Here is a 26,214-nt window from a genome sequence, read left to right on the forward strand (position 1 = left end):
GTCAGTGTCAATCAGTGAGTACCAGGGAGAATGAGACTTGCTGCAAATGATTGTGTATTATTTCTGAAAATGACAGGCAGTTAAAAACCAGGGAGTGGCAAGTCATGAATACTCCTTTGAGGCATCCTTGATGCAATTGTTCCGAGGGTGAGCTGTGAATTGTTAATCAGAAGACCCACCTGGAACAGGATGTATAATACTGTTACAGGAATCAAATGTTTTAAATATGTTGGAATTATCACCAATCTCACTGCAAAATAATTGCAGTTGAAACAACATTTTGTGGTGTTGTGTTACCTAGTTCTTGGGTGCCTATTTCTCCATCCCAGTGAAACTTCCTTGAGACATAGAATGCTGCAGCACAGAAGAAGGCCATTCAACCCATCATACCTGTGAAGATTCTTTGAAAGATTTCTCTAGTTATGCCACTCTTTCCCTTTCAGGAGTTTCTCTGATTTCCTCTTCAAAGGTATTGTTGAAGCTGCTGCCACCATCTTTTCAGACAGTACATTCCCCCTTTACAGGGGGGTTACAATAGTTCCATGACTAACTTCAGCCCTCCCAATGGAGAGCAAAGCTCTGAGTGAGCATTGGGTTGCAGGAATGATCGCTGCCTTACTTGCTGCTTTGCAGTATTACCCAGTACATCTCCGTGACCTGCCTTTGCTCAGTCTTGATTTGCTCAATGGAAATAGGCAGCTCCTTGTGCACTTCACTTGTAGATATTCAAACATTGGTTGAACATTTGCAGCATCTAATCATCTAATTTGTTCACATTTGTGGGGGAATCCAAAACTAGGAACCAGAAGTAACAGAGACACTCGAGAGAATCCAGAAGAAACTTCATTATACAGGGAATGATGAAACATGGAATTCACTACTCTAGGGAGTAATGGAGGCAGATAAGATAGAGTAAGATGAAGCTAGATAAGTACATTAGGGCGGCATGCTGGCACAGTGGTTAGCACTGCTGCCTCACAGTTCTAGGGACCCCAGGTTCAATTCCCGGCTTGGGTCACTGTCTGTGTGGAGTTTGCACATTTTCCCCGTGTCTGCATGGGTTTCCTCCGGGTGCTCCAGTTTCCTTCCACAGTCCAAAGATGTGCATTGGCCATGCTAAATTGCCCCCTTAGTGTCCCGCGGAGGATGCGTAGGTTAGAGGAATTAGCGGAGTAAATATGTGGGGTTACGGGATAAGGCCTGGGTAGGATTGTTGTCGGTGCAGACTCGATGGGCCAAATGGCCTCCTTCTGCACTGTAGGGTTACTAGGTTACATGGGGAAGAAAGGAATAGAAGAGTACGGTGATAGAGTGAGATAAAGTAAGATTGGAGGAAGCTTGATTACAGCATAGATCTGAGTTGTCTGTTTGAATGCTGCACTTTTTAATGTGATTAATGCTTATATAGACACTACAAACATTACCACAGGAAAATGTATTTTGGGTTTTGGGATGCCTAGACTTATTTCAAACAATTTTATAGCTGGATTCTGTGTTTTTAATAATTAACACCTTTTGTAAAATATTTCAAATTGAAACTCTTGACAGTGTTGCTGATGAGAAACTTCACCAAATGACATTCATTCCTCATGTCTTTAACAGGCTAAAGGCAAAGAGAGGCAATGGCTACGGCACCAGTCTATTGGAGAACTCGATGACACCAAAATAATCGAAGGCTTGACAGGAGAGAAGGCAATTTATAAGCGCAGAGGAGAACTGGAGCCTGAAGTGAGTCTGAGTGGAAAGAAACCAGTTTTGACTAGTGTGGTTAGGAACAGGCTGTCATTTCCTATGGGGCATGGAACTAGTTACTGACCTCATGCACCAGGAGTACAAAGGCGGTTTTCATGTACTGTAGACAGCACCACGGAAACATATTAATAAGACACACAGCACTGGGTGTGACAGTTGGAAACATTATCTCAAAGGAAACCCCTTTTACTTGGAATTAAGTGACAAAATAGATGAAGCTTCACTTCTCCACAAGCTATCCCTCCACCACCTGTCCCTCCACCATCTGACTCTCCACCACCCGACTCTTCACCGCCTGTCCCTCTATTGCCTGTCCCTCTATTGCCTGTCCCTCTATTGCCTGTCCCTCTATTGCCTGTCCCTCTATTGTCTGTCCCTCTATTGCCTGTCCCTCTAATGCCTTTCCCTCTATTGCCTGTCCCTCTATTGCCTGTCCCTCTATTGCCTGTCCCTCTATTGCCTGTCCCTCTAATGCCTGTCCCTCTAATGCCTGTCCCTCTAATGCCTGTCCCTCTAATGCCTGTCCCTCTAATGCCTGTCCCTCTATTGCCTGTCCCTCTATTGCCTGTCCCTCTATTTCCTGTCCCTCTATTTCCTGTCCCTCTAATGCCTGTCCCTCTAATGCCTGTCCCTCTAATGCCTGTCCCTCTAATGCCTGTCCCTCTATTGCCTGTCCGTCGAAAAACATTTCGAGCTGATAGTGCAGGAAAAAGGTCTATTGATTGGTCAGGTCAGGAGTTGCCTCGTTCCAGCATGACTTTGGGCTACAAACATAGACCCTAAAGCTAACTGGCAGAACTATTCAATTCCCACTGAGAAGCAACAGGTGTTGTTCTGGGCTGAGCAATATTTCGGATGTGACGAGTACATCTGGAAGGGCTTCCGTATCAAACTGTCTTGAAAGCTGGAGTTTCGTGTCGTGGACTCTCAAAACATGACAAGTAATTCAGACAAGGCTATTTAATTCCTTGGTATTTGCTTCAGATTAAAGAGGCTCAAGATCAAATGAAACATTTGAGTAATTGGCCCATTTAACAGAGTGCCTCCTATTATATCACCAATAATTGGAAAATGCACTACCTTTTTGTTAGGCATCTTAAAATTGTAGCTGGTATGATTTAATGTTTCTAGTTGCATTCCTTGGCTATGAATTAGTGTCTAAAGTTTTTTCTTTTCCTCTGAAGTCTATTTATTGTCTGCCTTTAGTTTGTTCGACACAGTGCTCACTCTAGTGTGAGCCCCTTCAGAGTCCAAGCTGCTTATTCTCATTGAAGCTGACCTCCAGTGTCACATTGAGCAGACAGAACAGTTTCACTCCTTTTGTCAAGATTTCAACTTTGAAGTTTTGTCTCTAAAGGAGTTCATCATGTTGCCAGTGCCATGTCAGCTAAAATCAGCATGCTTTAAACAACATTACAAAGCGGCTCAGAAGGATACGTCTAGGGCATTCCCACAGGGGGGAACAGCATGCCTGCAACCATGTGCATCCTCTGCTTGATCCACTAGTGTCTGCCTGCAAACTTAGACATTGTCATCGTGAAGTGCATGATGCAGAGGACCTGGAACTCAAACTGGAGAGCTTCTCATTATCCAACCCCCCCCCCCCTCAATCTGAAGGAATGAGTGAGAAGTTAAAGACCTGTTGCACCCTAATACAGAAGGCGCTACGCTCCCAATCTTTTATTCTATTTACAGGCGCCTGGAGTCTGTGAGCCAGTTCCCATGATGAATCCTTTTCCTGTACTATTTTCCTTAGGTCCAATTTTACCAGCAGAAATTGATGATGTGAAAGCTAGGAGCAGACTCTCACTGGCTTACTCCTTCACTCCAGCTCACACATTTATTCTGACTCACATATTCAGTGGCTTACGCGCTCACACTGGTTTGGACACTTACATGCACACACCTGTGACTTGAACACTCACTCTGGTTTCCTGTCTCACTGGTATCCTGGAATCTGTATGAAAGAATCTTTAAGAGGAGATTTCTCTCTGTCTACAGCCGTTTGTACTGTAGTGCCAGAGCATGGAAAAATCGAAGTTTGGGGGAGTCAGTGCCCGACTAGTAAAGGAACCCTCCTGGTTTTCCAATATTTGCGACACTGGTTTGCTTGTCATTTCCTGAACAATTTTCTAAATCAGCAGTTTTCTTATTTCACAGAATTATTTCACAGTGCAGAAGAAGCCCTTTGGCCCATCGAGCCTGCACCGACACATGAGAAACACCTGACCTACCTATCTAATCCCATTTACCAGCACTTGACCCATAGCCTTGAATGTTATGATGTGCCAGGTGCTCATCCAGGTACTTTTTAAAGGATGTGAGGCAACTTGCCTCTCCCACCCTCCCAGGCAGCGCATTCCAGACTGTCATCACTCTCTGGGTAAAAAGGTTTTTCCTCACATCCCCCTAAATCTCCTGCCCCTCACCTTGAAACTTGTGACCCCTCGTGACTGACCCTTCAACTAAGGGGAACATCATATCTTGGCACATCATATCTACCCTGTTCATGTGCCTCATAATCTTGTACCCCTTGATCACATTGCCCCTCAATCTTCTCTGCTCCAACAAAAACACCCCAAGCCTATCCAACCTCTCTTCATAACTTAAATGTTCCATCACAGGCAGCATCCAGGTGCATCTCCTCTGCACCCCCTCCAATGCAATCACATATTTTCTATAATGTGGCGACCAGAACTGCACACAGTACTCCAGCTGTGGCCTCACCAAAGTTCTATACAACTCCAACAATTTTGTAATCTATACCCCGATTGATAAAGGCCAGTGTCCCATATGCCTTTTTCACCATCCTATTAACGTGTCCTTCTGCCTTCAGAAATCTATGGACAAACACACCAAGGCCCCTTTGTCCCTCAGAACTTCCTAGTGTAATGCCATTCATTGAATACTCCCTTGTCAAATTACTCCTTCCAAAGTGTATCACCTCACACTTTTCAGGGTTAAATTCTATTTGCGACTGATCTGCCCATTTGACCATTTGCCTATATCTTCCTATAGCCCAAGACACTCAACCTCACTGTTAACCAACCTGGTGAATCTACAGCACAGGACTACTTGCATGTCAAACAGCTAAATGGTTCCACAACCAACGGATCAGACCTAAACTCTGCAGTCCTGCCACATCCAGCTGTGAATTGTGGTGGACAATTAAAGAACTTACTGGAGAAGGAGACTCCACAAATTTCCCCACCGTCAAGGTGGCGGAGTCCAGCACATCAGTGCAAAAGATAAGACTGAAGCATTCGCTGCAATCTTCAGCCAGAAGTGCCGAGTGAATGATCCATTTTGGCCAGTCTTCAGCTTCACTGCTCTGAGTTTACCATTGACCAAATATTGAACTGGATTAACCACATAAATACTGTGGTTGCAAGTGCAGATTAAAGGAATCCTGTGGAGAGTAACTCATCTCTTGACTTTCCAAAACCTGGTGATAAAGCCTGATATAGATGGGCAAAACAGTGGCAAACAGAAATGAATCCTGAAAAGTATAAGTTGATGCATTTTGGGAGAACTAACAAGGCAAGGGAGTATATAATGAACTGTCAGATGCTGGGAAGTACAGAGGACCAGAGGGACCTTGGGGTGCATGTGCAAAGATCCCTGAAGGCAGCAGGATGGGTAGATAAGTTGATTAAGGCAGCATGTTATTAGCCGAAGTGAAGAATATAAGAACAGAGACGTTATGATGGAGCTGTATAAAATGCTCGTTAGACCACAGCTAGAATATGTGTGCAGTTCTGGTCACCACATTACAGGAAGGATGCGATTGCACTGGACAGGGTGCAGAGGAGACTCACCAGGATGTTGCCTGGGCTGGAGGGTTTCAGCTATGAAGAGAGGCTGAATAGGCTGGGGTTGTTTTCCCTAGAGCAGAGAAAGCTGAGGGGCTCCCGGTTGAGGCGTACAAAATTATGAGGGATGTAGATAGGAAGAAACTTTTCCCCTGAGCATAGATTTTAAGGTAAGGAGCAAAAGGTTTAGAAGGGATTTGAGGTAAAACCTTTTCACCCAGAGGGGGGGTGGGATTCTGGAACTCACTTGGCTGAAAGGATGGTAGAAGGAGGAACCCTTACAACATTTAAGAAGCATTTAGGTGAGCACTTCAAACACCATAACATACAGGACTACAGACCAAGTGCTGGAAAATGAGGTAGGTGTTTGATGGCTACCACAGACATGATGGGCCAAAGAGCTTCTTTCTGTGCTTTAAAACTCTATCACCTCCCTCTGACAAGCCAAGCTGACTATCTCTGATCAAGCCTTGCCTCTCCAAGTGGAGATAGAGCGACAGATTCTTCCATCCTGCCGTGCTCATTTTTTAAAATCGCGTGTCAGCCGATTCGCAGGATTTCCGCGAGCGTTCGCGCCACGATTGCACTTCCCAGGCCCGGATTTCTGGCAGCATCTATGTGGCGCCGGAAATTGGTTGGGAGCTTGGCTGATATGCAAATTCTATTTTAAATTCAATTTAAATGTATTTAGTGGGCCCGGGAATGAATCCATGGAGCCCGCTGGCATCTCCCACCCCCCCCCCCCTCCCCCAGTACAATTTTAAACCGGCGGCGTTCAGACTAGCTCCCCATTTTCAGGGATCTAGCGGGATGACCCTGCTGGAGTGAGGGGGGGGCAATCAGGGGCCCCCCAGGGGGTCGGGCGGTGGGGGGGGATGGTGGCCCCCGGGCATGACAGCCAGGTTGTGCCAGCCTGTGCCCCCTAGACTGACCAAGGGGCAAAGTGTCCCTGCCCAGAGGGCACCTTTGCACTGCCCACCGGGCATGGGGCAGTGCCAAGGGGGGAGGGCCTGGGGGCAGGGGTATCTGGGGGCGAGGCCAAGGGCCAGCTGGGAGCGTTCCATGGGGGGTGGGGGGGGGTCCTGCTGCCACTCTGCATGGGGATCGGTGGGGGTTGGAGGGGAGCCAGTGGTCGGGGTGGGGGGGTCCACCTGAGGAAAGGAGTGGGGGAAGAATCACTGCTGGGGGGCTTGCTGGAGATCGGGATGCTCCAGTACGGGAGAGGGGTCAGGGCTGGCCAGGGAATGGACGAGGGGCCACGATCGGGCCGCAGGGGGGTGGGGAAGGTTTGATGGAGTGGCAGCACTGTGAGGGTCCTGGCTGGCCAGTAAACTGCAAGCTGATAGTTTGGGGCCTGGAACTATCAGACTCCGGCGTGGATAGGCCCCGCCCCCTGAGCTTTTAATGATATTCCCGATTGTGATCTCTGCATTGCACAGAGTGTGGGAGATCCTTGTATGAAGTCGCACTGAATAAAACAGTGTGATTGACACCAGTTTTCCCACGAAGTCGACACTTAGAATCTTTTTGGGAGAATCGCGGCCAGATTCTCTCCTTCAGAATTTTCTCCAATAGTTTTCCTACCACTGACATAAGGCTCACTGATCTGTAGCTCCCTGGTTAATCTCTGCAACGCATCTTAAATAGTGGGACCACATTAGCTGTTCTCTGACACCTCCCCCTGACCAGAGAGGAATTGAAAATCTGGATCAGAGCCCATGCAGTCTCCTTCATTGTCTCCCACAGCAGCCTGGGACACAGTTCATCCAGACCTGGAGATTTGTCCACTCTTAAGCCTGCCAACAGCTCCAAAAACTTGTCACTCCTTATGTCAATTTGCTCAAGAACCTCACAGTTTCTCTCCCTGAGTTCCATACTTTCATCCTCGTTCTCTTCGGCGAAGACAGATGTGAAGTATTTGTTCAGCACTCTCCTGATGTGCTCTGGCTTCACCCATGGATTTCCCCCTACTCTTTCCCTGGTTATTCTCTTCCCATTGATATGCTTAAAGAATATCTTGGGATTTTCCCTATTTTTACCGGCCAGAGCTTTCTCATATCCCCTCTTTGCTTTCCTGATTGCTTTCTTAAGCTCCATCCTGCATTTTCTGTACTCCACTAATGCTTCCATTGATTTGCTCGTCTTGTACCTACTAAAAGTCTCTCTTTTCCTTATCATCGTATCTTGAATACCTCTCGTCATCCATGGTTCTCTGGGCTTGTTACTCCTGTCACACTAGAGGGAACATGTTGGGCCTATATCCATCCCATTTCCCTTTTGAACAGCGCCCCCCCCCCCCCCCCCCCCCACAAACTACTCTTCTGTAGATTTCCCCACAAGTAGCTGTTCCCAGTTTACTTTGCCAGACCCTGCCTTATTTTACTAAAATCTGTTTTCCCCCAATCCAAAAGTATTTTTTACAATTTGTCTACTTTGTCCATAACAAGCTTAAATTCTACCATGTTGTGGTCGCTATCACTAAAATGCTCCACCATCTCAGCCACTTGTCCAGCTTTATTCCCCAGAATTAGGTCCAACACTGTGCCATCCTTTGTTGGAACCTTTACAGTTCTCCTGTACACATTTCAAGAAATCCACTCCTTCCAAGCCCTTAACACTATGTCTATCCCACTTAATGTTGGGAAAGTTGAAATCACCTAATATATATTACCTTATTGTTATTGTTTTTACACACCTCTGCGAATTGTGCACATATTTGCTCCTCAATTTCCCGCTGACTATCTGGGGGTTATGATAGATGCCTAGCTATGTGGCTGCCGCTTTTTTATTTCTAAACTCTACCCATGAAGCTTTATTCAATGCCCCCTCCAGGACATCATCTCTCTTTACTGCAGTAACTGACTCCTTAACTAATAATGCAATGCCTCCTCTTCTTTTGCTCCCTCCCCTGTCTCACCTGAAAATTCCATATGCCAGAATGTTGAGTTGCCAATCCTGCCCTTCTCTCAACCACTTCTCTGTGATGACTACTATATCACAATCCCACATGTCAATCCTCACCCTTAACTCATCCGTTTTATCTGCAATACTCTTGGCATTAAAGTAGAGGCTATTTAGCCTTGCCATATACCGTTGAAACTTAATGCAGTAGCACTCACCTCTGACTTGATTGTTTTGCTGTATTATGCTGTGCCCCTATTCTGCTAACAATCTGTGTCCCCTCCCCCTGCTGAATTAGTTTAAACTCTTCCCAACAGCTCTAGTGAACCTGCCCACAAGGATGTTGGTCCCGCTCTGGTTCGGATGTAGACTGTCTCGCTTATACAGGTCCCACTTTCCCCACAAACGGTTGCAGTGATCCAGGAATCTAAAACCCTCCCTCCTGCGCCAACTCTTGAGCCATGTATTCACCTCCGCTATTCTCCTATTTCTGTGCTCACTAGCAGGTGGCACTGGGAGTAATCTAGAGATTACAACCTGAGGGGTGCTGCTTTTAGTCTACTGCCTAGCTCCCTGAATTCTTGATGCAAGACCTCACCCTTCTTTCTACCTATGTCATTGCTACCAATAGCTTTTACAAACTTTACAAATTTAACGTTGAAATGACACCAAGGTTGCTGACAGTCTGGTTCTGCCCGAGGCTGTAGCCACGGGGAGAGGACGGAGGTTGGGATGGAATCAGGAGCAAAGATCTGAAGCTGTGATGGGTTCGAGTTGATCGATTTACCCTCCCCAATGTTTGTATAACAGCAAATTCCAAACGACTAGAAACTTCCAGCCAATGGTCAATAATTGTCTCCCAAGTCTTTAGTTGGAAAGCCCTTTTGTTAAATTTTCATTCAGTTCTGAAACTGGACCTCATAGTTCCAACATCCACAAGTCTAGACACATCAGGTAACTGAACCAATCTTGTCAGAGTGCTTGCTCACTACAGAGTGATGGATTGCACCTAGATGACCCTGAATGACACGATCTCTGGGTGTTCCTCGTATACGGCATGGTGGCACAGTGGTTCGCACTGCTTCCTCACAGCACCAGGGACCTGGGTTCAATTCCAGCCTCGGGTCACTGTCTGTGTAAAGTTCGCACGTTCTCCCCGTGTCTGTGTGAGTTTCTTCAAAGTGCTCCGGTTTCCTCCCACACTCCAAAGATGTGCAAGTTAGGTGGATTGGCCATGCTAAATTGCCCCTTACTGTCCTAAATTGTGTAGGTTAGGGGGATTATTAGGGTAAATACTTAGGGTTACGGGCAATTGGTGTGGGTGGGATTTTCCCTTAGTGTCAGGGGGAATTACATGGGGTTACAAGGATAGGGCTTGGGTGGGATTGTTGTCGGTGCAGACTTGATGGGCCGAATGGCCTCCTTCTGCACTGTAGGGATTCCCTGCTGAGCATAACCTCGGGGCACCATATGAATTTAATTTCTAATTACCTCAGACCTCATAGTTGTAATTTGATTTTTTTGTTTTAAATATTACATTTGGTGGTAATGATGTAATCTAAGTGGTTTTAAACCCTTTAAGAGGAAATGCTAATCTCCATTGGGGCTCACATTCCAAACTGGTCAATTTAAAACAGAATTCCTTCCATCCGTTTTCTGGTCACCTGTGAACCATTTGCAGAAGGTGGAGGTCTAGTTCGCAAATACATTTCTTCTCTTTTACATCTTGTCTGTTTTAAAGGAAAATGTCCTTTGCTGTGGGGATTGTTTTGGATTCTATCAATTTGAACACATTTTGCTTATCTCTCCAGCTCGGTACCCCCCAGCAGAAACCCAAGCGCTTGCGGCTGCTAGTGGATATCTCTGGCAGCATGTACCGCTTCAATGGACTTGATGGCAGACTGGAACGCTCCATGGAGGCTGTCTGCATGGTTCTGGAAGCCTTTGAACATTATGAGCATAAATTTAAGGTAAAGGTCACTCCTAAACACAACCAGCTGATTTAGTGTTTTGGAAAATTGATGCTAACAGGGGAGAAGCTTTGAATCAAACAGTGAGGGAGGAGAGCATTCAGTTCTTCATGCCTGTGTCAGCTCTTTGAAAAACTTTCCAATTAGCCCCACCACCCAGCTCTTTTCCCTAGCCCCGAAAGTGTTTGTCCTTTCTGAATGGGGCACGGTGGCACAGGGGTTAGCACTTCTGCCTCACAGCGCCAGGGACCTGGGTCCAATTCCAGCCTCGGACCATTGTCTGTGCGGAGTTTGCACATTCTCCTCGTGTCTGTGTGGGTTTCCTCCGGGTGCTCCGGTTTCCTCCCACAGTCTAAAGATGCGCAGGTTAGGTTGATTGGCCATGCTAAATTGCCCCTTGTCGGGTGTTGGCGGGGTAAATGTGTGGGGTAATGGTGATAGGGCCTGGGTGGTATTGTGGTCGATGCAGACTCGATGGGCCAAATAGCCTCCTTCTGCACTGTAGGGATTCTATGAATGATACTAATGGATGTACTTCCACCACCCTTTCATTGAACCAAAGCAGAAAATGAAGTTAAGATACATTTGAGCCAGGATGTAATTGAATAATGGAACAGGTTTGAAGGACTGAATGGTTTCCTCTCCTTCTTATGAATAATTTGGGGAAAAAGAGACATGTCAAAGCTTTTCATCTTGCACTCATCAGGACACTTCCCAAGGAATACCAATATCAGAGGAAAACAGCAATTTATACTGTACAAAAAGAATGTGCTGATTGGCTGGCAAGTAGAATCTGATTGGTAGAGGTGTTACCATGGAGAATGCACCAGGTGACAGACAGTTAACTGCCAACCATTGTTTGAAATTTAAACCGGGCAGTTTGACCCTGATTGGTCGAGGCAAGTATCTTGTCTGTTGTGAACAGCAACTGGGACATGTTGGTTGATGCAACCCCCCAGTCTTTGGGACGTATGGTCTTCATACCTAGCATCGCACTGACATTGGCACGCTGCAGCCATACAGTAGCGACAGGACTGGTATTCAACACATTGCTGCCATCAAGCCAAAAGCCTATCACACAAATGAATGATGTGGTGCACGAATTTCAGTGTTAATGTGATGCATGGTATGTATGTTGAACGTCCCAAAGATTGGCAAATTGTATCAAACAGCATATCTCTTCCACTGTTAAAGGGGCGAGGTACAGACCGTACCCAACCAGCCCATGCTTGCAAAGTTCGAAACACAGTGTCCAGTAGTAGATATAATTCCGCGATTGAACAGCATTTGCTAAATATCCCTCAGTATGCTAAGAATTTCACTGACAACCAATTTAAGACTGTCAGTTGGGCTCACAGTGTGGTGTATTTGCATGTGCTGGAAGCTACGAATATTAATACACAGGACACTGTTCTTTGCAGACAGAAAGGGTGGCATGGTGGCGCAGTGGTTAGCACTGCTGCCTCACGCACCAGGGACCCAGTTTCAATTCTGACTGTCTGTGTGGAGTTTGCACGTTCTCCCCATGTCTACGTGGGTTTCCTCCGGGTCCTGCAGTTTCCTTCCACAGTCCAATTGGCTATGTTAATTTGCCCCTTAGAATACAAAAGGAGATTAACAGGGTAAATACACGAGGTTACGGGGATAGGACCTGGGTGGGATTGTTGTCGTGCAGGCTCGATGGGCTGAATGTCCTCCTTCTGCACTGTAGGGATTTTATGATTCTTTTTATGAAAGAACTTGTGCACACATTGCGCCTATTTTAACTAAACAAAGTAAGTGACAACAATTTGCTGACTTATTCCTCAGGTACCTTGATCAATCAGGGTCAAACTGCCTGGTTTAAATTTCAACCAATGCTTGGCAGTTAACTGTCAGTCACCTGGTACTTCTCCATTGGCAACACCTCTACCAATCAGAGTCTACTTGCCAACCAATCGACGCTTGCTTCTCATACACTATAAATTGTTGTTTTCCTTTCATATCGGTATTCTTGCAAAGTGGTCCTGGGGAGTACAAAATGAAAAGCTTCGACACGCCTCCTTTTTCAGCAGCTCAGTACTATCAAATGACAATTTAGGAAAAAGCAAAACTTAAATTGTAACAAGTGACTGGTTCAAATGACTTGATGTTTTAGCTTGTTGGAGAGGTGTGAATGACTGTTCTCACCACTCATCACATATCGCATTCCTTTCCTCCAGTGGTGGCGATGATGTTATGTCTTTCAGATCAGATGTTAAGCAGATGCTGGCCTGCTTGCTAGAGTGTACCGTTGAAAAAAAACAGGGATCTTGTTAACCAACATTCATTCCGCAACTCGCACCACCAAATCAGACTCACTGCTTTTCCACCCCATTGCTATTTGTGGGAGGTGGCTTTGCACAAATTGACTGTCATGTTTACCTCCAAAACAGCAATGAATGAATGCACATCAAAAGTGATGTTCTCGCTGTGAAGCATCTGGGAATCTCAGCCTCAAGGATTATGAAATTCTGTCAGATGTTCCCTCAGGGTCCTTAATGCACAAGTTCATACGAGTTCCTATTATCTGATTGAACTTGTTGTCCTCTGCAGCTGTGTGTCAATGATGTCTGCCGAGTGCAGATCCAAAGAATGATGGATTAGATTTTAAATAATTTTAATCACACAACCCCTGTGAATACATTTCAAATGATGTTTTCTTCTTTATAAGGATTATTATATTCAAAAACCTTTAATGGTGGCAGGACAGGTTTAGAAGGCAATTCAGTAAATGTACGGGATACTTGGCTGTGTAAATAGGAGCAATGTATACAAAAAACAGAAAATTATGATAGACCTTCACACATCACCAGCTGGGCCTCAGCTAGAGTATTGTGTACTAATCTGGGTACCAAGATGCCAAGGCCTTAGAGACGGTGCGGAGGAGCTTCACCAGAATGATACCAGAGATGAGGGACTTCAGTTAATTTGGGGAGACTGGAGAAGCTGGAATTGTCCTCCTCAGTGCAGAGAAGCTTAAAGGAGACACCTCACAGAGGTATCAAAAATTAAGGAAGGTTTTGCTCAAGCAGTTTGGGAGAAACAATTCACTTTGGTGAGTGAGTCGATAACTGAAGGTCATAGATTTAAACTGAGAAGCAGGAAAATTTAGTGGGGAAATGAGAAAAGTCTTCACACAGAGGGTGGCCAAATATGGAGCATGCTAGCCAAGGGGCTGGTGGAATCAAATTCCATTAGGAATTTGTACATGAAGAGACCTAATCTGCGGAAGGATGGGGAAAAAGCTGGAGCTAAATTGGACACCACTTTCAACACCAGTAGAGTCACATCTGGCCAAAAACACACTCCTGTGTGAAATTCTGTGAAAGAGGCCAATCTCAGTTATGATTTTGTGACTCTGTGATGTGTGCACATTGAAATTCGGACACCGCCCCACCCCAAATTGCATTGGGTGCAGGCTTCGATTTCCATCATTGGGTGAAAAGTGAATGTCTGACTCAGGCATTTCCTGCTACTGAATCCCAGCTGCCAGGGTCCCAGCCAAGGAGCACAGGAGTTGGAAATGTTTAGTTCCTAAAATGACTGAGGGCGTAGCAGCAATGATATGGAGACAATAAGTTAACATATCCCAACATTCAAATCAGGCAGGTAATCTTCCCCTTGGTCAACTGATTGGAATTGTTTGGAGGCATCACAGTGCCAGCTAGCCATGTCCAGCTCAATTGGCATCAGGCCTTTAATTTCACTCAAGCGGTCTAAATGATAAATGAACTGAAGGTGGCTAGCTGCCAGGAGGAGAGAGATTCTGTTCTATGGCCCCGGGGTATATTCCCATCAGTTTGCTTCATTCCAATCTGTGTGGATGTGTTGGCTGATGCCACTGGTCAGAAATGAAAGCTACTCCATTCCCCAGAACTGTCAATCCCTTTTTCTCTCATCTGCAAAAGGGAGTGAAGTGGCCCCTTGCAATCTGGTCAGAGATGGGTGCTGTGGCAAATGAACAATGGCCTGTGGGCACACATTGTACTGGATGGATAGCAATTGAGCAGAACTATCTGCAGCTTTTAGCATTGACACAGAGCTTTTGCACAGGGTTGTATTTGGCATGCATTCTGACAGAGTCCATTTAAGAACTGGCAACAAGCTAGAACTGGATTGAAAAGAAACCTGGGACCCAGGGCACTTTGAAAGGAAGCTATTAACTCAGTTCATCAAGCTAAATCTTCTCATTCTGCAATCCTACTTGGTCTGTATTTTATCTCAACCTGCCCATCTAACCACCACACAGACATGTACACAGGTACACCAGTGAGCGCGCACACTCTCCAACCCACACACACGCACATTACAACACACACGCACATTTAAACACACACACACAATCTCCAACCCACACACACTCTCCAACCCACACACATACCAACACACACACACACACACACCAACACACACACCCTCCAACCCCCACGCACACACTTCCAACACACATTTACACACAATCCAACCTACATACACACACATACTCCAACAGACACATGCACACAGATACACACACCTAAACCCCCACGTACACCCCAACCCCACACGCACATGCATTCCAATCCACACTGGATCGAAGACAGAAGGATCTAACTGGACAGTTCATGTAGGCACAATCCAGCACATAGTTTACTGAGATGAATAGCCTGTTTCTGAGCTGCAGCACTCTAATTTTGTTGAAGCTGTTTGAATGGTAACTGATGCAGCCAGAACACCCAGATTGAATGACTCCGAACAAGGCCCATCTTTAAATGAATTTGGTCTATTGTGTACAGACTGCACTGTGAAGTGTGTGTTCAATGACCCCACCCAGGCTCAGCTGCACAATTTATTGGCACATTTTGGTGTTTTAGCTCAGCAAGTGTGCAGATGATAAATGATTTATCCTATGAGATCTCTGAAGGAAGGCCATGTGATAATAGTTCACTGTTTATACTGGAGCTTCCTCCACGTGTAATTACTGCATAGCTGGAGGCTGTGGAAGTGATTACAGTAGGGATAGAGAGTTTTTAAAAACATTTCTCAGAAAATGGAAGTTGCTGGATTCATTATTCATAGTCCAGTATTCATTAACCATAAAAACATAGAAACTAGAAGCAGGAATAGGCCATTCGGCCCTTCGCGCCTGCTCCGCCATTCATTTTGATTATGGCTGACCATCGAATTCAATATCCTGATGCCCCCCTTCCTCCCATATCCCTTGATCCCTTTAGTCCCTAGAGCTATATCTAATTTCTTCTTGAAATCGGACATCATTTTGGCCTCAACTACATTCTGTGGTAGTGAATTCCACACATTCACCACCCTCTGGGTGAAAAAATTTCTCCTCACTTCAGTTCTAAAAGGTTTACCCCTCATCCTCAAACTGTGACCCCTCGTTCTGGACTCCCCCACCATAGGGAACGTTCTTTCTGAATCTACCCTGTCTAACCCTGTTAGAATTTTATAAGTTTCAATGAGATCCCCTCACTCTTTTAAACTCCAGTGACTTAGTCTCTCCTCATATGACAGACCTGCCATCCCAGGAATCAGCCTAGTAAACCTTTGCTGTACTCCTTCTATAGCAAGGACATCTTTCCTTAGATAAGGACACCAAAACTGCACACAATACTCTGGGTGTGGCCTCACCAACACCCTATACAATTGCAGTAAAACATCCCTATTCCTATACTTCAATCCTCTTGCTATGAAGGCCAACATACCATTTGCCTTCTTTACTGCCTGTTGGACCTGCACGCTTACTTTCAGGGACTGATGCACAAGGACACCAAGGTTTCACTGAATATTCACCTCTCTCAATTTACACCCATTCAAGTAATAATCTGTCTTCTATTATTGCTATCAAAGTGGATAACCTCACATTTATCCACATTATACTGCAACTGCCATGCAGATGCCCACACTCTCAGCCTGTCCAAATCACGCTGAAGCATCTCTGCATCCTCCTCACAGCTCTCCCTCCCATCCAATTTTGTATCATCTGCAAATTTGGAGATAATACATTCAGTTCCCTCTTCCAAATCACTAATAGATACTGTGAACAGTTGGGGTCCAAGCACAGATCCCTATGGAACCCCACTAGTCACTTACTGCCAATCAGAAAAAGACCCATTTATGCGAATTCTTTGATTCCTATTCGCTAACCAGCTTTCTATCCATCTCAATTCATTACCTGTAATCCCATGTGCTTTAACTTTGCACAGTAGTCTGTTATGTGAGACCTTGTCGAAAGCCTTCTGAAAGTGTAAATAAACTACATCCACTGGTCCCTAACTGCCATTGAGAAGATAATGGTGGCCATTAAGGATGGCAGATTTCCTTTCCTAAATTGGTGAGCCAGGTGGGTTTTTAAATCAACCTGGTAGTTTTATTGGTTGTCATTACTCATACAAACTTTTTATTCTTGATTTATTTCTTTAACTTTAAATTTAAATTGCCTAGCTACCCTGGTAAGACTTGAACTCACGTCTCCCATACATTAGTGCAGCCTCTGGGTTACGAGTCCAGTAACATAATCACTGTGCCACTGTATCCCTTTTGATGGATTCTGGTTAGACAAGGCTGTTCTTCATTCAGGGTATAGAGCAACAAGTATAATTTTACGTCAAGATAGTCAAGCCAGGATATTACATCAGGGGTGGCACAATGTATTGCTGTAACACCTCCTTCATATGTATGAGTTGAGTACTGAGTTATGTGCTCCATTGTCTGTCCTGAGTAATCACAGTCGCACACAGGAGAGTTTTTCATTTGTGCATCGGGTATCCACGCCTGCCGTGGTTTGTACGGATACGGTTTAGAGATGCCCAGGACCATGCCTATTAAAGGCTACGAATGGAGTTAAGGTGCAGAACAGCAGCGATCTAGTTGAAAGAGGGCACAGGATCACCGGGCCAAATGTGGCAATCTTGGAGCAATCGCCTCAATGGAGATGAAAAGAGGAATGATGGATAGAGAAGCTTAGGTGCAGAAGCTGCCCAGGACGACTATGTTCAGGCAGTAACGCAGAAATTAATAACTGGAGCAAAATTGGACGAAGGTTGTGGGGTGGGTTTGCAAGATGGTAACATTCGCTACAGGGCAACAAGGGAAAGTGAATAAAGGGCTTATGACAACATAGTCATTTAATTTAATGAAATTGAGTCTATCTGAATGAACTTTAGTAACAAGAGTGAATGAAAGGGTGCCGTTTGGAGATCCCAATTTAATTTTTTTAATGAAAGAATTTTCAATGCTATAACACCTTCATAACTTCAGGACACCCCAAAGCACTTCACAGCCAATGAGGTACTGCGGAAGTGTAGCCACTGATATAACAGGCGGGAAGACGGGAGATTTTCCCCCCATTTTTGGGATACTTAGTTTCACGAATCTCCAGCAGTCTGTGCTCCACAGAGTGCCTCAGGGGGATTCACGCTGGTAAATGGGGGAGGGCATGGCGGGGTGGGGGGGGGGGGGGGGTGCGCCTCCGGGCCTCGTCCTGCAGAATCAGCATGCTGAGTGGGCACTGCGCATGTGCCCATCTGTCAGACACTCAGAGTATCTTTTTATCGGGGGTTTATACTAAATGCTGGGATTGCTGATGAACACTCTATGGCACCATTTCCTGGTAGCTTATTCAACGTTTACTCCATCTGATTTGATGGTCTGTTTTACTTTTTCAGTATGACATTGTTGGTCACTCAGGAGATGGATTCAACATCGAGTTAGTCAGGAGTGAAAAACTTCCAAAAAACAACAAGGAGAGACTGCAGATTATGAAGGTAATCTGGTTTGTTACTTGATAATCATTGAAGTGGGTTTCCTTTTTTGAAGAATCACCTTGTTGGTCACTGGACCAGCACCACAAAAACCATCATGAGCTGGCTCAATGAATCAGTTTCGAACTGAGATCAATGAATTTTCTTTTTGCTTGATTGCAGTGTTAACGTAAGCCTTACCTGTGACTAATAAATAAACTTTAAAAATAAGGGCATAAAAGGCTATTGAGCGAAGGCAGGTGACTCGAGTTAAGATACAGATAGGCCATGATCTTATTGAAGTGTAGAACTGCATGACTCAAATGGAAGAATGGCCTCCTCTTGTTCCTCTGTGTACCAAGGTGCTATACCCAGCAAAGAGGAGGGTGTAACAGGGGGTTGGAGTTTAAGAGCCGTGGGGTTATGCTGCAACTGTACAGGACCTTGGTGAGACCACATTTGGAATATTGTGTGCAGTTCTGGTCACCTCACAATAAGAAGGAGATTTACCAGGATGCTGCCTGGTTTGGAGGGTAGGTCTTATGAGGAAAGGTTGAGGGAGCTAGGGCTGTTCTCTCTGGAGCGGAGGAGGTTGAGGGGAGACCTAATAGAGGTTTATAAAATGATGAAGGGGATAGATAGAGTGAATGTTCAAAGACTATTTCCTCGGGTGGATGGAGCTATTACAAGGGGGCATAACTATAGGGTTCATGGTGGGAGATATAGGAAGGATGTCCGAGGTAGGTTCTTTACTCAGAGAGTGGTTGGGGTGTGGAATGGACTGCCTGCAGTGATAGTGGAGTCAGACACTTTAGGAACATTTAAGCGGTTATTGGATAGGCACATGGAGCACACCAGGATGATAGGGAGTGGGATAGCTTGATCTTGGTTTCAGATAAAGCTCGGCACAACATCGTGGGCCGAAGGGCCTGTTCTGTGCTGTACTGTTCTATGTTCTATGTAACTTATGAGGTATAGAATTAGATGTAGGCCATCGAGTGCCTGGAGCCTGATTTTGATATTCACTTTTACAAATGAGACTTTATATGACAGTCTTGTCTTAAAATCTTTCCTTCAGTTTAAGGTGAAATAGATTGCCCTGGATTGGAGAAATGATGAGACCATACTAAACTGTGTCTGGAGAGAGACCCATATGATTTGGTTGTCATGGGGAAAGCAGCCCAGGCTGAAACCTATAGAAAATCAAGTGCCAATTTTCACAGCCTGACACTAAAAAAGGGCAGCTTGACTTTCAGAATAGAGACAGTCAGACTTAGGAGGCTGTGACAGAGAAATTAGAAGGTGAGCATAATTGCTAAAGAGGCAGAATTGTTGAAGAGCACTTGAAACTTGAGGAGGGGAAGGTTGATCCTGATGGCACTAAGGTTGAGATAGCTAGAATTCAATTACAAATGAAGCAACTTGAATTGGAGACAGAAATAAAAAAACTTAATACTTTAATTTCAGAGATAAAAAGAAAGAGAAAACCTTGAATTTCAAAACGAGAGAGGAGCGAAGACATTTAAGCTCAATAGAGAAAGGCTTAATACACAAACAGTTTGGCAGTATATCTTGAGGATGACTCAGACTTAACTCCCATTTTTCATTTGGCGAGGAATATTCACTTCGTGCCTCAATTCAGTGCGGAAAGGTATTTTCTATCCTTTGAGAAAATTGCTGTAAACTACAACGTCCAAATGAAAGTTGAACTATTAGATTACAGAATTTTTTGGTGCCTATGATACAATGATAAATGGCTGTTCTCAATATTTATCATGTTGGAGGCTTATGGACAGAAATTTAAGAAAGAAACAGAGTCCGACTTTTGTGAAATCAATAATCTCCATTGATTTCACTCTGATTCCCAATCACTAATCTTTTCCAATCTTTCCCTATGTTTCCCGATCAACTGCCTACCAACCACTCTCTGTGATTTCTGATCAGTGCTCATTGATAGTGCGGATCAGGATTTACTGCAAAAGACTGACAGCATTTATTCAGTCACAGTTAACTAAAATTAGCATTTACCACATAAATATTGTTAGAAGTTAGCCATCACCCAAGATGCCTTTTTTTTTGGTTGCACTGGCTTTCTATGGTGGAATGTGAAATCTGGACTACATTTAGAAAACCCGGGTATTTGTGAACATGGTCCAGGGCTGCTTGCTGTTTTTGCCGACAATCTGACATTGATAAATGTAACATCTTCCTTCTTTAGACAATGCATGCCCATGCCCAGTTTTGTATGAGTGGCGACCATACCCTTGAAGGAACGGAACACGCAGTCCAGAACATTGCCCAGGAAGAGGCAGATGAACGTTTTGTCATTGTTCTGAGCGACGCTAACCTGGAGCGATACGGCATAAACCCGGCAAGGTTCGCCCGAGCCTTGACTTGCAACCCTCAGGTTAATGCTTACGCCATTTTCATTGGATCCCTGGGTGACCAAGCAGAAAGGTATTTACACACAAAAAATGTACATTTTATGTTGTTATCCAGCATATTTCACATATACAAAAATTACAGGGATCACCAATTTCCATCACCAACAGTGACTCAATAACACAACTCTGGCCAAGTGCTAACAACACATCTTCCAGACTGAGCCTAAGGCAGGTGGTGAGATTATTGGCACGAGGAAAACACTAACCTGACCTTATCCTCACTAATCTACCACTCGCACATGCAGTTATCTGTGACAGTATTGGTAAGAGTGGCCAACCACACAATTCTCGTGGAGAAGAAGTCCTGTCTTCACACTTAGGAACCCTCCATCGTATTGTGTGGCACCATCACATTCCCAAATTGGGTAGATGCAAAGCAGCAACTGAGAATGATCAACCATGGGGGAGAGTGGGCCATCAGCAGCAGCAGACTATACACAACCACAATCTTTAACCTCACGGTCCAGCATATCCCCTAATCTACCATTATCATCAAGCTTGTTCGGTGAGGAATGTGGGAGCACATGTCTGGAGCAGCACCAGGCATACTTAAAACTGAAGTCACAACTTGGTAAAGCTGCAAGCAGGCTAAACAACAGAAGCTGCATGCAACAGAGACGAAGCAATCCCATAATCAATGGATCAGGTCAAAACTCTCCATTCTGACCATATACTTTCTTGTCAGTGGTGGACACTTAAACAACTAACCTGAACATCCCCATCCTCCATGTTGGCAGAGCCCAACACATCAGTGTAAAGACAAGGCCGATACATTTTCTACCATCTTCAGCCCAAAGTATTGAGTCAGCACTTTGCAGGGTGGTATTGTGGTAATGTTACTGGACGAGCAATCGAGATGGCCAGACTAATGCGCCAGAGAATTAAGTTCAAACCCCACCATGGCTGAGGGGGCAGTTTAAATTGAATTAATACATTTAGAATAAAAAGCTAGTCGTGTTAATAACCAAGTGTGGCATCAATGAGCACTGGCAATATTGAAGTCAATGGGAATCAGAGGGAAATCGCTCCACTGGTTGGAGTTATACGTAGCACAGAGATACTTGTTTGTGGTTGTTGAAGGCTAATCATCTCAGCTCTTCAATACCATTTGCTGCAACTCAGACATTGAAGCAATCACTGTCCATATGCAGAAATATCTGGACAGCTTTCAGGCTTAGGTTGATAAGTGGCAATTAAAATTCACACAACATGAGTATCAGGAAATGACCATCTCAAACAAGAGTGAGTCTAACCACCTCCTCTGAACAGTCAATGGCTTTACCATCACCGAATCTCTCACTGGCATCCATTGACCAAAAACTTAAATGGACTGGTCACATAAAAATTCTGCAGCACGTAGCTCACCTCCTGATGCGTTACAGTATTGATCAAGCTGCTGCTTTGTCCTGGTTGAGCTTATTGAGTGGTGTTGGAGCTGCACGCATCCAAGCAAGAGGAGAGTATTACATCTCACTCCTGACTTGTGCCTTGTAGATGGTGGACAGTTTTGGAGCCAACCTCTGACCTGATCTTGCAGCCACAGTATTTATATGTCGAGTTCAGTTCAGTTTCTGGTCAATGGTAACCTCCAGGATGTTGAAAGGTTTGGTCTGCACGTTCTCCCCGTGTCTGCGTGGGTTTCCTCCGGGTGCTCTGGTTTCCTCCCACAGTCTGAAAGACGTGCTGGTTAGGCGCATTGACCATGCTAAATTCTCCTTCAGTGTACCCAAACAGGCGCCAGAGTGTGGTGACCAGGGGATTTTCACAGTGAGTGATAATGTAAGCCTACTTGTGACTAATGAATAAACTTTTTTAAAAACTTTTTTGTTAACGTCATTGAATGTCAAGGGAAGATGGTTAGATTCTCTCTTATTGGAGATGGGAATTGCCTGGCATTTGTGTAGCATGAATGTCATTTTCTACCTGTTAGCTGAAGCCTGAATGGTGTCCAGGTCTTGCTGCATATGGGCAAGGTCTGCTTCAGGATCTGAAGACTCATGCATAGTATTGACATGGTTTTATCTTCACTTCTGACCTTATGATTTGATTTATTATTGTCACACATATTGGGATACAGTGAAAAGTATTGTGTTTTTGCGCACTATACAGACGAAGCATACCATTCATAGAGTACATAGGGGATAAAGAAAGGAAGAGTGGAGAATGTGGTGCTACAGTCATAGCTTGAGTGTAGAGAAAGATCAACTTAATATAAAGTATGTCCAGCAAGGAAGAAGCTGTTCTTGAGTCGGTTGGTACGTGATCTCAGATTTTTGTGTCTTTTTCCCGACAGAAGAAGGTGGAAGAGAGAATGTCTTGGGTGTGTGGGGTTCTTGATTATGCTGGCTGCTTTTCAAAGAAAGCAGGAAGTGTAGACAGAGCCAGTGGATGGGAGGCTGGTTTGCGCGATGGACTGGGTTACATTCACAACCCTTTGTAGTTTCTTGCAGTTGTCAGAGCAGGAATCGTACCAAGTTGTGATACATCCGGAAAAGATGCTTTCAATAGCGCATCTGTAAAAATTAGAGAGAGTTATAGCGGATATGCCAAATTTCCTTAGCCTCCTGGGAAAGTAGAGGTGTTGGTGGTCTTTCCTATTTATAGCAGTGTGGAAGGACCAGGATAGGTTGTTGGTGATCTGGATACCTGGAAACTTGAAGCTCTTGCCAATTTCCGCTTCATCCCCGTTGATTTAGACAGGGACATGTCCTCCACTACACTTCCTGAAGTTGATGACTATCTCCTTCCTTTTTACTGACATTGAGGGAGAGATTATTGTCATCGCACCAGTTCACCACATTCTCTATCTCTTTCCTGTAGTCCATCTTATCATTGTTTGAGATCTGACCAACTATGGTGGTATCATTAGCAGACATGAAAATGGAGTTGGAGCAGAATTCGGCCAGTCATAAGTGTATAAGGAGTATAGTATGGGGCTAAGGACCCAGCCCTATAGGGCACCGATGTTGAGGATAATCATGGAGGAGGTGTCATTGCCTATCCTTACTGATTGCGGCCTGTGGGTTAGGAAGTCTAGGATCCAGTCGCAGAGGGAGGAGCCGAGCCCTAGGCCAAGATGGTTGGACCTAGGACATTACCCTAAGGAACTCCTAGGACAATATCCTGGGACTGAGATAATTAACCTCAAACAATTACAACCATCTTCTACCAGGTATGATCCCAACCAATGGAGAAATTTCCCCCTGATTTCCAATGACTCCACCTTTGCTACTGCTCCTTGATGCCACACTCGGTCAAATGCTGCCTTGGTGTCAAATGCAGCTGGAGAATCAAGCAAGTAGGTAGAATTAATGTACAGGTCAGCCATGATCTAGGTGGTGCAGGCTTGAGGGGCTGAATGGCCTTTGCCTGTCCCTATGTTCTGAACTTACCAAGTGCAGAATCCAGCTTATCCATTCCTGTGCACCCTGGTGGTACATTCTGAGAGACTTAGGTAAGAAATTGGGTGCAAATTGCAACTCAGTGTAACTGCTGGTCAGAATGTTGTGTGAGCTTTCGTGGGTTTTTTTGCAGAATGGATACATTTTCATTTGTATCAAACGGTGGGGTGGCACAGTGGTTAGTACTGCTGCCTCACAGTTCCAGGGACCTGGGTTCGATTCCAGACTTGGTTCATTATCTGTGTGGAGTTTGCAAGTTCTCCCCATGTCTGTGTGGGTTTCCTTCGGGTGCTCCGGTTTCCTCCCACAGTAAGAAATCTCACAACACCAGGTTAAAGTCCAACAGGTTTATTTGGTAGCACAATCTTTCGGAATGTTGCTCCTCCTTCAGGTGAGTGAAGAGTTGTGTTCCCAACAGGGCATACATAGACACAGACTCAATTTACAAGATTAATGGTTGGAATGCGATTCTTTACAGGTAATCAAGTCTTTACAGGTATAGACAAATGTGAGTGGGGAGAGGGTTAAGCACAGGTTAAAGAGGTGTGAATTTCCAGCCAGGACAGTTAGTGAGATTTTACAAGCCCAGGCAAGTCGTGGGGGTTACAGATAGTGTGACATGAACCCAAGATCCCGGTTGAGGCTGTCCTCATGTGTGCGGAACTTGGCTATCAATTTTTGCTCGGCAATTCTGCATTGTCGTGTGTCGTGAAGGCCACCTTGGAGAACGCTTACCCGAAGATCAGAGGCAGAATGCCCGTGACTGCTGAAGTGTTCCCCGACAGGAAGAGAATACTCCTGGCAGGTGATTGTCGAGCGGTGTTCATTCATCCGTTGTTGTAGCGTCTGCATGGTCTCCCCAATGTACCATGCCTCGGGACATCCTTTCCTGTAGCGTATCAGGTAGACAATGTTGGCCGAGTCGCAAGAGTATGTACCGTGTACCTAGTGGATGGTGTTCTCATGTGAGATGATGGCATCCGTGTTGATGATCCGGCACATCTTGCAGAGGTTGCTGTGGCAGGGTTGTGTGGTGTCGTGGTCACTGTTCTCCTGAAGGCTGGGTAGTTTGCTGCGGACAACGGTCTGAGGTTGTGCGGTTGTTTGAAGGCAAGAAGTGGGGGTGTGGGGATGGCCTTGGCGAGATGTTCGTCTTCATCAATGACATATTGAAGGCTCCAGAGAAGATGTCGTAGCTTCTCCGCTCCGGGGAAGTATTGGGTGACGAAGGGTATCTGTCCGCCGTGTCCTGTGTTTATCTTCTGAGGAGATCAGTGTGGTTTTTCACTGTGGCGCATCGGAACTGTCGATCGATGAGTCAAGTGCCATATCCTGTTCTTATGAGGGCGTCTTTCAGCATCTGTAGGTGTCTGTTGCGATCCTCCTCATCTGAGCAGATCCTGTGTATACGGAGGCCATGTCCGTAGGGGATGGCTTCTTTAACGTGTTTAGGGTGGAAGCTGGAGAAGTGGAGCATCGTGAGGTTATCCGTGGGCTTGCGGTACAGTGAAGTGCTGAGGTGACCGTCCTTGATGGAGATGCATGTGTCCAAGAGTGCAACCGATTCCGGAGGTAGTCCATGGTGAGTCTGATGGTGGGATGGAACTTGTTGGTGTCATCATATAGTTGTTTCAGTGATTGTTCGCCATGAGTCCAAAGGAAGAAAATGTCATCGATGTATATAGTGTATAGCATCGGTTGAAGGTCCTGTGCGGTGAAGAGGTCTTGTTCGAACCTGTGCATGAAGATGTTGGCATATTGAGGTGCGAATTTTGTCCCCATGGCTGTTCTGTGTGTCTGGATGAAGAACTGGGTGTTGAAGGTGAAGATGTTATAGTCCAGGATGAAGCGGATGAATTGTAGAATTGCATCTGGAGATTGGAAGTTGTCGGCATTGAGTACTCAGGCAGTTGCAGCAATGCCGTCGTTGTGGGGGATGCTGGTGTAGACTGCCGAGACATCCATTGTGACGAGGAGTGCAATGCAATGCCATCCGCGCTCTCAAGGCCAACCACAACATTGTCATCAAACCAGCAGACAAAAGGAGGGGCCACTGTCATACTGAACAGAACGGATTACTGCAAAGAGGTGTACCGACAATTGAACAACAAGGAACACCATAGACAGTTACCCGCAGATCCGACCAAAGAACACACCCATCAACTCAACAGACT

The 26,214-nt window shown here is 45.2% G+C and overlaps 1 protein-coding gene across 1 annotated transcript in view; it reads left to right on the forward strand.

The window, feature by feature from the left end:
• Nucleotides 1-26,214, forward strand: part of vwa8 (von Willebrand factor A domain containing 8) — a 375,899-nt gene that overhangs the window by 344,728 nt on the left and 4,957 nt on the right. Inside the window, exons 41-44 of the mRNA XM_078232307.1 lie at nucleotides 1,603-1,728; nucleotides 10,277-10,435; nucleotides 18,121-18,219; nucleotides 20,414-20,652. Of these exons, the coding sequence (XP_078088433.1) occupies nucleotides 1,603-1,728; nucleotides 10,277-10,435; nucleotides 18,121-18,219; nucleotides 20,414-20,652 (623 nt within the window). The remainder of the gene's footprint in view (nucleotides 1-1,602; nucleotides 1,729-10,276; nucleotides 10,436-18,120; nucleotides 18,220-20,413; nucleotides 20,653-26,214) is intronic.

The sequence above is a fragment of the Mustelus asterias genome, chromosome 17, assembly GCF_964213995.1.
Source record: "Mustelus asterias chromosome 17, sMusAst1.hap1.1, whole genome shotgun sequence".
In the NCBI taxonomy this organism is placed as follows: domain Eukaryota; kingdom Metazoa; phylum Chordata; class Chondrichthyes; order Carcharhiniformes; family Triakidae; genus Mustelus; species Mustelus asterias.